General features: G+C 42.4%; 1 protein-coding gene across 1 annotated transcript in view; it reads right to left on the minus strand.

Moving 5' to 3' along the window:
• Window positions 1-12,970, minus strand: part of ADAMTS18 (ADAM metallopeptidase with thrombospondin type 1 motif 18) — a gene marked incomplete at its 5' end in the record, with an annotated part of 66,481 nt that overhangs the window by 51,967 nt on the left and 1,544 nt on the right. Inside the window, 3 exons of the mRNA XM_026036554.1 lie at window positions 8,976-9,004; window positions 10,523-10,855; window positions 12,595-12,673. Coding sequence (XP_025892339.1) covers window positions 8,976-9,004; window positions 10,523-10,855; window positions 12,595-12,673 — 441 coding nt within the window. The remainder of the gene's footprint in view (window positions 1-8,975; window positions 9,005-10,522; window positions 10,856-12,594; window positions 12,674-12,970) is intronic.

A 12,970-nucleotide genomic window follows, 5' to 3' on the forward strand; every position in this document is an offset into this window, starting at 1 on the left:
AGGTCAGGACCAACGTCTGGCATGTTTTTGGTCACCAGTTTCAACTCTCTGCTGTAATCCATCAGCCCTCTTGCTGAATCAGCTTCTGATCCAAGCTGTGCTCTTGCTGGTATTTCATCTGCCACACAGGCCAAGCAGAAAGCAAGGCTCTGTCCCCACGCCACCAGTCTGATGCTCAGTGTCCCAGGGCACTGACTGCAGGCTCACAGATGGTATTTGGGGTATGCACAGCCACCACCAAGTGAGAGCTGCAGGACCTGCTGTGTCTCAGGCAGTTAAAATAACCAGCCAGGATTCCCTGGTAGAGAGGAAGCCCAGGGGACACGTTATTTCTGAGACTATCCGTTCTCCTCCAAAGCTGCTCAGCTCTCCTGCCAAGAGCAGAAGGTGGATGAGGTTAAGCCTTGCCAACTACATGCACTTCTATTATGACAAGTGATAATGTCCTCATATAGTCCTCTTACAGAAAAAGAATTATGGTCCTAACAATTCCTCTGTTACCCCAAAAGCTAGATTTGAGATTCTGACCTTCCCAGGACATCATCAGGATCTCTTCACACTTTTGTGGCCACTAGGCTTCTTTCATCCCTTTGCTGTCACTGAGCTCTGTCAGCAGAGCAGCGTTGGCAGGAGCACCCCACGACGCACGCGGCAGCTGCAGGCCCACATGCCAAGCAGCTCTGTGCATTTTTCCAGCAGCAGCAGCTGGTTCTCTGGGTAGCTGCCTGACCTCCCACCTCCCTTCACTTCTGGTTGTTAATAGTCAGCGTGGTCCAAGAGAACAGGAGAGCATCTGTCTGCAGATGGGCTTCTTCACCCTTCACTAGGCTGCTTTCCTGCATCTCCCTTCTGAGTCAGTGAAATCTGAGTATGCAGCACTACCTTGGATTATTTACAAGATGTGTTTTGGAGTCTGTCATCAGAAACCACCACACTTCACTGTCCTGATGAGCCAGCAGGATTCTCCATTTGCATATTGTGGGTCTAAACCGAACAGTAATTGCAGGAATCTCTCCCACAGAAATGGCATGTCTCCTGGCTCAAGGGGTGAGATGATGCAGAGAGGAAGAGAAGCAATGCTTGCAGGGCAGGTTCTGACCATCCTCGATCCAAAGCAAGTCAGCATGAATCTTTTCATTTCCTAAAAGGGTTTTAGACAAAACCCATAAATAAAAAAAATCTGTACTGTCAACAGCTGGGAAAATTCCTATGCTGCAAAAAAGTCAGAGGATATTGGTTGCCCACTTCTGTTTCAGTCTGGAAATTGCACTTTTCTTCCTCGCTTGCCCCTACGCTTGGTATTTGGCTTTTGCTGCAGGAGGCAGGTGAACAAACTGATCAGCAGTGCATCATGCTGGGAGTGCAAAAAAACGCCTATGGAGCTTCAGTATAGCACGAAGGAAAGCCAGAACCCAGAGAAAGGATCTGTAGCCTGGAAACGCTCTTTGGCCAGCACATCTATACCAAGACTTTACAGCCAGCCACTGCAAACAGTGTAACGTGGGGCAGCCTTTTAGGGATGATCCTCTCTGTAACAAGGTAGCACAAAAAAAGTAAAAAAGGGATAGAGGTATTTTGCTAGTCTCCATTGTAAACATCCACAGCAGCCTGCAGAAATCAGAGCTTCGTCCTAGCCCCAAATTGCTGCTTTAATCCCAAAGGAAGACCTGCATCTACCAAAATAAACAATACAAGTTTCTGCCAGGTGTTACCAGCAAATGCAACTAGAGATTTGTAAGCAAAGCTGAAATTTTCTTCTCTGTCTGATATTATTTATACTTATCCTTGACTGTGACCAGATAATGCTGTCATTACAATGTTGGCTTAATATATTTCTTATAGCCTTCTGTTCTAACCTAATGCTAAGATATATGTTTCTGATGACTTCTTTAAAAATGCATAAAAACAAGCCTGCTGAATATAGAACTATTTTTAAAATGCCCATTCTTTTCATTCAAGTGCAATTATTTGCATGCAGAAAACAGCAAATCTGTTTTTCATTTCATTATTAAAAAATCTAATTATATTCTGGTGTTATATAAATTTTATGTCATGGCAAAGAATCACAGATCTGAGGAGTAATCCATGTTTCATTAGTTTGTGTATTCTGTCACAGAATATAATATTACCTTCTTAAATTAGTTGGGAAGCCACACTGTGTTGCAAAGCATAAAAACAAAAGTAAGGGCTCAAGCTAGGTCAGGCATATTTTGTATAGGGCCATTAAAAATCTCATTCCATTAATATTAATAAAGACGTTGAGACACAAAAGTCCTTCAATTAACATATATTAGGCAGGCAGGCACAAGCATTCAAGCGACCCCACTGTGAACAGCAAGAATCCGGCGCTCAGAATAAAGCCCCGGGCGCGCTGTGTACATAGCGGGGAGCTGGAAACGCCAGTGCCACCGAGGAGCAGAGAGGCAGCGCCTGGCCGAGGAAACAGCACTTGGTGGCCTCAGCTTCCCTTTGTACCGAGCAGGTTGATTCCGGGCCTTGTTAGTCCAGGAATAACAACTTGGAGATCCATAATCTTCATTATCTAACTGTTTTTCCCCTCTTACTAATTTGTGTCAGGAGCTAATTGGGCCGCCACAAATAAAGTTAAGGAAAAGGATTTTCATCTGACTGCACAAACTGAAGATTCCCCTAGTTTGCAAACTAACATTTTAAGAGAGAAATTATGAGGACCATCAGGCTTCCCACGGTACCAAGCCTCATTCACTTGCATATGACCTGATTATTTGACATTTCTTCACCCCCACTCTTAGTGACTTCCGAGCATGATAAACAATAAGAGGCTACTGATGTCAGCCTATTATGAGTCAGGATGCTTTCTTGTCCAACACACAGCACAGCCGCGTACCGAAGCTCAATTAATTCTGTAATTAATTTTGCAATTGTTTGTAAATTGTGCTGAGCAGCGAGGCATCACGATTCCAGGTTTCCATAGATGTTTACCTCCAAGCTTTACTCAGTGCTCTACTGTCTGAACCTAAGATAAGTTCTGCTGCCATCAGCTCTTCACATAGCTGGTCAAATCACTGTCAGAGCAAATCAATAGGAAATTCCTTTAGCATACTGTAATTTATGGTAGACCTGCAGCAACAGAATTGGGATTAAAATGGGATAAGAAAAGGCAAGAAAGAACCAACATCTCTGCTCCTAGTGACATGATCAGAAAGACAGAGGAAGATCTTGTTTGTAATGTAATTATCCATTAAAGTTCAAATCAGATACCACTCAAGGGCTAGTCAGAGCCCTCCTAACACAAAGTGAGCGGTCTTCTTAGAAAAAGATAATGAAGTCTGAGCTTCAGCTGATATAACTCTATGCATGTCTCCAGTGCACGTTTTCACTGCCAAGATAATTCCATTTAACCCCTCTGCTGTGAGCAAACAGAGAGCATCATTAAAGAAAAGGGATGGGGAAAGTCATACAGAACTAATAGCTTCTGTTCATCACCAGGAATCAAGGCAGAGGGGACAGCTAGGATGAATAAGACTGTTGACTTCAGTGGGGCTTTTGTTAGGTCATCATTGGATACTGCAAATTCCAAAAATAAAGGTATTTTCTAGAAAATCCCTAGTGAGCTATAAATCCAAATATCTACAATATTACGTCCAGGAGAGTGTGAAATCAAGTACAAGTAGCACTGTAATTGTTTTGGAGAATGGATCCATTACTTGCCTCACAGTTCAGCAGGTTTTTTCTAGTATGGCTCCACCTTTTACCTTGTCCCCATCACCTGGGCTGCAAATTTCAAAACCAGAGAGGCTGAGAGCAGTGTTTAGGACTCAGCCCTTCTCCCACTGTCTGCAGTTCTGGCCAGAAGCCCACGTAATGAACCTGCACTGTGTGTTTCTCAGAGTGGTGCACACCTCATGCATCAGAATGATAGGCCCTGGCCTTAAAAAATCTAAATTAAAAAGTATATCTTGAATATCCTGTATAGACATAATCGTGACCTATAGAAACAGTGGAGTTTCTAGAAGAGTTTCTTTCTAGAAAGCTGAAAGTGCCAAAAGGAAAGTGCTGGGAGGTGGTAACGACCTCTCAGTGACCGTCCAGACTGATCATGATCTTTTCTGCCAGACTGGTCATGGCCTCTTTTGGGCAGCTTACACTTAATCAAAGTCAAGTTCTCAATTCTGCTCAAGCGTGCAAATCACAAAGCTCTTATCGCAATCAGGGCACTGGTTTTACATAGAGTCTAAGGACGTGGCAAGTTGGGAGAAAAAAGAAAAGTACTTGAGAACAGTTTTGATACCAGTGTTTGCTTAAGTGATGGGGGCTGTGCTGCTGGGCCAGGGCCCAAGCGGGATGTGCTCCTGGGCTCTCCAAACACCCTGTGCCATTGCAGAGCTCTAGGGCTGCTTGAGCTGGACTTGGGCTTGCACAGACTGTCATTGTGCTTTGGGTAACAAAAAGCTTTTGACTCCAGTCCTGCAGACCTGGTATCTTCCTCAAACACTGGCTTCCCTTAAGTGGAAGAGGAAGGGAAAAGAAAGGAATAAAACCTTGTTTCAGTTAATTATTAGTGACTAAAACCTGCTATTAAAATCTGCTTATGGAAAGAGAGATACATTAGATGTTCAGCAATTCAGGGTTGCAGAGAAGAGAACATTTTGCGTTGCATCAGCAGAGATGGCATGGTCCAAATAAAAATAGGGATGCTTAAAATAAAAATACTCATTTACATCAAAGGCATCCTGTTCTGAAAAGGTCAGGTCTGAGCAGACAGGTCATCCTCTGCTGACCTCCAAGGGGGCATTTGAGTATAATCTTCCCTCTAATGCTCTATGAGAACTGTGAGAACTAAGCCTTGTGGAAAGACTTTGCTACAGCAGGAAAAATGCTGATGCTTCAAGGACAGATGATGTGTATAATTCCCTTGCAAGTTGTAAGGCTGTTTCTTAAAAAAGAAGGTTGGGAAGAACTGCCTATCAATACAAAACAGGCTGGCTCCCTAATTCTGGAACTGGTTTAAGGGTACAAGCTGTGTCACCTCAAGCCTGCTCTCAAATGCTCTCGCTAACAACTTCCCTGCTCTTCCTGCCAGCTGGGCAAGACGCAACAGGTAGAGCCTCCAAGCTAGAAGATGATCTTGCTGCCACAGGGAGTCCTGCAAACTAATCCGTGGCCCCAGACCTCTGTGCTCAAGGAGCAACCCCATAAAGCTGATAACCAAAGAATTTTCTGTCTATACATTTAAGGGTTTCAGATCTTTTTTTTGTTTGTTTGTTTTTAATAAATTTCAAAGAAAACAGATTCTCAGTTACTTCTTCTGTCCAATGGAGGCAGATTATATCTCCAACATTCCCTATAATTCCTATTCCCACCCAGGCGGAAGCAGGAGGACCACAATGCCAGAGACAACACCGTCCTGGTCTTGCAGAGTTAAACAGTACTTATTAAACATGCAGAGAAGGTCAGTCGCTGATCTAAGCATACAGTTAACTTCCCATCAACAACTAATACAACTCTGGGTCCAGAAATAGTGCCTCATAGTTGCCTAGTACAATCCTCAAGCTTTTCCCTCTTACTGACAACTCATTTTTCTTGGAAGATTATTCTTCCTTTCATCTTTACACTATTATGGGTGAATAATGGGCAATGTCTACTCAAATGGTGGACAAAATTATGATCCTGTAAAACACAGTTTGTGTTTTATAAAGGAGAGCGATGGCAGGGTCAGGAAAGTCAGAGAACGTGTGTTCCCAATGCCGACACCGTTGGTCTGGTATAAGAACAAAAATTATAGGCTTTGTGTATTGACTTGTGGAGGGACTAAAAATAGTTTCGAGAATGATTCAAATCCTCAGTTCTGTACTCAATTTCTCTTCAAAGTCCCCCTGGGGCAAACTTTATCCTATTTTTACAGCTGTAGGTTTGTCTACAGGAACTTCACAGCAAATAGCAATGATTTTGTACTTTTACTAGTGGTCTAACTCACTGATTTTGATGGGAGCTTGTCTGAATAAGGACTTGGGGATTTGTCTCAACATATTTAATTGGACCTAAAGTGTGAGCTCGAGGAATAAGAAGCTGTTGTTAGCATGAACTGAAATAATGCTAATATGGGGTGCAATTAAATGACTACAAAGAATGGGTACACGAGTCGCCTTGCCTGCCTACGTCTTAGGTGGCCAGACTGTGTTAAGAAGCTTTAATTTTGTGGCTTCTTTGATACTTTGAGCAAAGTCCTGCCCTCAGACATGCACGCACAACTTTCATTGAATTAACACATCTCCTGTTTATCTCTTGGTGCTACATGTAACCCTTTCTCCAGTTGCAGACTCCTCTGACAGCTCAGCGAGCGTAACCCGATTCATCCTTTCCTCCTCTTTTTCTTCCCTTGACTAGACACTAACAAACACAACAGAACTTGAGACAAGAGAAAGGGGCCCCTTATATTGAAAGATTCAATCACATCTTACCAAAAACAAAGGAGGGCACCAGCCAGTGCATGAAGCTGACACCACTGCTCTAATTGAGCTACATAAATAAAAAGCAGAGAATGGTCCCCATTCACCTCTAGCTTAAGCAGGTGCAGCGCCTCTGGCCTCTATGTTGGCACATCTTTTTACAGCTGAATTTGGCCTCAATAATAAAACTGTGTATCATGTAGTTTTAAATGGCCAAGCTCTTTCCAGTGAATTACAGAAATTTTCTCTCTGACCCCAACACCCACGCATATCTCTTAATCTGTGTAGTAGCAGGAGAGTCCCCATTATGTTGGGCACACATTTCTTTTTCTCTTCTCTCCTCGCTCTCTTCTGGGGCACATGCTTTGTAGTTGCTATATAACCTCACCTGTCTGCTCCACCGAACAGCAGCAACATTCCCACAAATGTCATTTGATAACAAGGAATTCACTCATGATGCTCGTTATTGTCTGTTTTCTGTTTGGGTCTATACCGTAATTTTCTACGGTTGTTTGACTGTAAGGCAGGGCTCTTGTTCACAAGGAGAAAGTGACTTCATTTTCTAAACTTATAGTTAAAAATTACTTTTTAAAATGCCTCTAGAACACAACTAGACTACTGACTGCTCTGGGGTTCTCTTGTATTCTGCCCTGCTTTACCGTGTGATTGCAAACAACTCACCTACTCCATACAACAGATCATGTACACATAGACCTAACAGAGGCAGCACATAGGAATCAGATAAAAAGGAGACAAAAGGTAGCATATAAAAAAGAAAGAAACCATGCACAATATATACAGAGCAGCAAGACAGCAGGGAGGGTTTTAGAGACAACTTCAGCAGCAAAGTGAGGTTAAAACGACAAAAAAGGCTGATATCTGTTTTGATGCATTTATACTAACATGTATGAGGGTGGGCAAGGGGAAAGAATTCAGAACAGACAGACTAAATCTTAAGATCAGTTTCTTATTCTAACAGTGGCCAGCACCACGTGCTTCAGAAAAAAGGCAAAAACCCTTCATTATGTGGATTTGGCATAGTCTGCCTCCTAATTTTAGCTAAAGGCAATTATAAGTAATGATATATTATTAAATAATAATAGCAATAATAAATTATAATTAGAATAAGTAGAAATTAGCTCAAGTCTGGAGTTTGCAAAAAACTTAAATTTGGGAAGAATGAAGAGACTTATTTGGAGAATGTAAACAGAGGATAAAGCAGCATGATGTTCCAGTAGCCTGAATGCATACATACATATACATACATATATATATACATATACATATATATATATATATAAAATGGGAAATGGTAAGGAGCTAAATCAAACTCCAAAACTCCAAGTAGGCCTGTTGCAAAACCAGAAGTGTTCTAGTAAAAGTAATAAGGAACACTGACAAAGGAAGGACTATTCAGCAGGAATTTCTACTTGACCTTACAAGAAAGGTAATATACTCTGTATAGATAATCTGAATTCCTTTTTCTGGAGGTATATGAAGTACATCCTTCCTTTAGGCCTATTTGAAAAGCCAACGAACTGCCTGATGGAAAAAAAAAAACACATTTCTTGATGGCAAACAAAGCACAAACACTGGTGATGGTAAATTAAGAGATGGTATTCCCAGTAAATTTGGGCACATTCTCCTAATCTGCTAGATTAGTGCATCAGAGTGTTTCTTTCAGATACAGAACATGGATTCAAATGTGCCTTCTGATACATCTAGAAACTTGTGTTGACTGGTGGAAGCACTTGGTCTAAAATCAAGAAGTCAGCATAAAAGTGTGGGGATTTAAATCCAACTAAGCTATTAAAACGTGAGCGAGATACCCACATCCCTTAAGAGACCCACACCAGAACAACAACATCTTGCTCCTTTCCGCTGCTAGCTAAGGTCACTCTGCCTAACAAACCAGTTCCTACAGAACCTCTCTCCAAAGTCTACTCTGCAGGCAATGGCAGATAACAGGCAGCCGAATGACTGAATACTCTAGGTCATCCAAAAAATTAGATCAAAGAGTCCCTGTAGTCTATTGAAATGCAATTGCTTCCAAATCACATTGTGGTGTTCCAGGCTTGAAAGAATGGGTCACTGCGGTTTTATTGTAGGGAAGCTATTGCTAATGAAAGGAACAATGGAAAGATTAGTGCTACCAACCATATAGAAGAAACACCACTTTCGGTTTAATTGCAGTGAACAAAGCAAATAGGAAAGAAGGGCAACCAAGTGACAAAAGCAGTTGGTGCAAAGAGGATATAGAGGCTATTCACAAGGTCCCCTTGATCAGGGCACAGCGTCCAGACTTAACATATGATTACTGAGTTTGGATCACAGTGAAAAATGACGTGGTTGTCATTAGAGACCGCTGACGACACATTTTTAAGAAGGCAGCCTTGCAAACTTAATGACTAAAAATCCTGTTGGTTATTTTCCTGGTATTCATTAGTGGCACGGAAATTAATAAATGAGTACAGGGAAAGGAACAATTACAGGGCTTTCCTTTGTGCAGAAGATTATTGTAAATAAGTAAAGATGTACTTCAATTACTAGCTTAAAGTAACAATTCAAAGTGAAATCTATTGAACCTTGCAAGCAACTGAAGAAAAAGATAAAGTGCTGAAAAGGTTCTCCCATAATAAAGTTGTTCAAGCCACAATATTTATTTTCTTCTGAAGAGTTCCCGAACCCTTCCGAGGTGAAGTCTCCCAGTCATAACAACCCCTGGCGAGACAGTGGTAAAAGATCCATTTCAGTCTCAGTTAAGATCACCACATTTTGTTTCTCTGTGACTCGAGGCAGACTTGAACCTTCCTTCTCTGAGCAAGACTTGACAAGTCCAGCTCCACTTAGCTCCTGAAACACACTTAAAAATCAAAACCTGACCAAGCAGGGGAGATCACCCAAACTGTAGCTGATGTTGTAGACAGAGCATTTCCCTTGGAATGATAAATACTGCAATAAGTGAAAAGATTTTTGAACAAATATGATAAAAAATAGCAGTATTGAAAGAGAAGCTTCCACAAAGGGTACAGTCCATATAAAAACTCACAGCTAAGCAACTCTGATATAACTGTTCAACACTATGAACAAGGAGAGAAAAAAAAGGAAAGAAAGAAAAAAGAAAACCACTTTAATCCAATTCCTGGAATCTGCTCTGAAGTCATGATTTCAACTGTTCAAGTATGTTTTTTACTGGGACCAAAAAAGAAAGAGATAACTATTCAAAATCAGCTCTCAATATTCAACAGCTCTTCCTCAAGCAGCATCCTCTTCAAGCCACCAACTATGATTTCCGAGGAAACACTGGCCAGCTCCAGTGCCTTTCCTGGATCCCACCATGCAGCTCAGTAGCTCTTATGGACAAGCTATGAAGAAAGAGAATTCCAGAGGGTGACCCAGCATAGCATCTGAACCTTAAGTTATAAGAAGCAATTTCTTGATTAACACTAGCAAATGTCCTTGCTTTAACCTACATCCATAGGAGACTGGTTGCAACGTGTAAGGCCTTTGGCTTAAGACTCACCAATAACTAAGAATTCTGTCCATGGTTCTTCTGAACTACATCAGTCAGTAAAGATTTCTTTGCAGACAATGAGCAAGGTCAAATACAAAATTGTTTAAAATTGTAACTTAAAAACCATAAACGGTTTCAAACTCCTGCTGAATTGAGAAATCCACCCTTCCTTAAAGCAACTGACAAACCTAGGTATGATATTTACTTTTTTCACAACTTTATGGATTTTTTTTCTTAATTGTAGTAAGACTAATATAGACAGGAAAAGCATCTACTTAAGAACAAGCAAATCGTGCATAAAACCATCACAAACCATAACAAACAAAAATTGCCATAGACTAATTACCAGGATTACCAGTCTAGACTTTTCTTCTCAAAAATGCATGATCAAAACAAAAACCACAAAGTGTGTCATGCACATCACGGACCGTAGCTAAACTTCTGCTAAATGCTGCAGCAACTACCGACAAGAGTAAAATCAAACAGAATATGGCATCCAGCATGTTATATCAGTTGCACACCTTTGCCAAAACAACTCCTGCTCCACGTATGAAAACACCAATGTTTCAATGTTAAAAACAAACAGAAACACTTACCAAGCCTACACATGTAGATATTGCTACCGAAGAGGTGCTATCGTTCCTTATAAATCCCTGATAGAAGCACTGCTCAACTTCATGTTCCTGAGAATCCGCGACTCCATCTTTCCCAAGTACCTGGACAATAAAACTGTTGCTTAAAATGGTCGAAGGTTTAAGTTCTAAATGAAGTTCCTGTCCAAATGCTGAAAATTTGTAGTGCAAGGAACTCTTTGAACTTTGAGTTGATCTCTTTTTCCTAGTACTGTGCAAAACATCATGTGAAATGTATGATCCACTGGAATCCACTTTGACAGGTGTCACAAACACATAATCTGCAATGGCAAGAAGTTCACTGTCAGCTTTTGTACTCAATAAATAAAACAAATGTCACAGAGTAGGCAGCAGTTTTTCACCAGGACACAGGCAATTTCCTCATTTTAGGGAACCCCAAGGCTCCATAGGCTGCACATATACAGGTCTGACTACATACATCACACTAGGACGGCTGTGAGCATTCCCACAATCTGCTTCTGAAGACATTTGTCATCACCAGCTGACTGGTAGATGTTGGCCTCCCCCTGCATTACTTGCTGTTAAATGTCAAGGCTGTTATGGTTTGTGGGCTTTCTTTTTCCTTCCTTTCCTTCCTTCCCAAAGAAGGCAGCAAATACTGTATCAGTGGAGAGTGACCAGGCCTGAGACTTTGTAGAACTGTACTACTTGTTCAGATGGATTAAAGGATTAATTTATTAATGCCTTAACAGAGTGAGACCTCCTTTCTTTGTAGTGACTTGATTAGACTGGGCTTCAGATTGTAACTGACCTCCAGCAGAAAGAGATTACATCCTACCTAATAACCCTTTGTCGGCCTCTGCTAATTGAATGTCAAAGAAGTTGATTGTTTTGGATAAAATATATGAATAATCACAAAACTATATGTGAGGACATGGCCAAAATCTATTCACAACCACCTGAAAAAAGTAAAAAATAGACAGGCTATGAGTCAGCAGCTACTTAAGCAGGGGCCAAACTCTAGGTACATTCAGGTACTGCTGTTGATTTGTCCAGAAAGAGCTCACTTTTACCCAGGAGATTGGTCTGAATTTTAGCTATTGTTGAACTATGACCACTGGCATCTACTCCTGGTTATACAGGGAATTCTGCAAATAAACTGCTTCCTAAACCCCATTTAATTTCAGAGCTCTAAGTGCTCTATGAACACTTAAATATCTCCATGTCTCCAACTGTAAAACAATCTACTTTTCTTTCTAAGTCAAAATACACTGTTACAAGAAAAAAAATCCTTCTTATTCTGTAACAGATGTTGCAAGAACTATTACTCTCTTTGTCTGAATAGATTTCATTGGACACACATGAAGCTGAAAACATAAGCAGTGATAGGTCGCTTTTGCTTAGACAGTGGAAATAATACATCAAGAGCTTTCACTTTGCTCCAGTGGTCTTAATCAATGGCAGGACACTCAGCAGGCTGGTGGCCAAAAATATGTAAGCAGCTGCTGGAGAAAGGGAATCCCCCAGGGAAGGGACCATAGGGTGCAAGAAGGTTCTCCCTTCTGCACCACGGAGTGCTCCTGTAGCGAACTTCCCCCTCCACACACTGTCACCCAATAAAAAGCATACACTGCACTGCAAACTTCCCCCAAGTCACCAAGCCCAACACGTTTGCTTTGCAAACTGGTAACAAACAGGCACTTTCCCCGCAGGCTGCACTGCCTTGCATCTCTTCACTGTTTTTGTTTCACTGTTCCAAAGTAGACACACGAGGTTTTGCTGCTAGGGCTACATGCACGCTCCTCTTTCCAACTGCAATACGGACATGAATGCATTTGCCCTCCTAATTATGTTTTTGCTTTGCCTGTTCGTATTGCTCCTAGCACAGGGTTGAGCAAGTGAATCCCTGCGCAGGGCTAGCAGCCAACTCGCTTTCACTTTACATCGCTCCGCTTTACGTTCCCCTGAGCCTGAGGCTTCTTCCTTTGCAACGCTCAGCCTGCCCGCAGAGGCATCCACGCACACGCTCACCCAGCCCGAAAGAGAGCGCGATACAAACCGTGGCTTAACTCACTGATGCTGTCACCGGTGAGAGTGGTGGCATGAGAAATGCAACAGAGGCAGCACAGCTGAAGGGTCTGCAAGAGACAAAACAAGAAGAGAGAGAGAAAAGGGAGTGTTGGGCGAGATAGGCTGGCAGGGCAGGCGGGGAGCCGGGAAGCGCGGGGGGAGCGCAGCGGGAGAAGGTGCTCGCGACCTGCCTTGGCAGCGCAGCCGAGCCACGGGAGGCCCGCGAGGCGCATGGAGCCGCCGCCGAGCAGCGCGGCAGGTAACGCGCAGACGACGAGCAGGAGGCAGCCCATGTTGCGCGGCGCGCGCTACCTGCTGCGCGGCGGCCCGGCCCCCCCGGCCCGCATGGTGCCCGGGGCGCTGCC

Source organism: Nothoprocta perdicaria, unplaced genomic scaffold (genome assembly GCF_003342845.1).
Source record: "Nothoprocta perdicaria isolate Ctin4 unplaced genomic scaffold, notPer1 scaffold_18, whole genome shotgun sequence".
Classification (NCBI taxonomy): domain Eukaryota; kingdom Metazoa; phylum Chordata; class Aves; order Tinamiformes; family Tinamidae; genus Nothoprocta; species Nothoprocta perdicaria.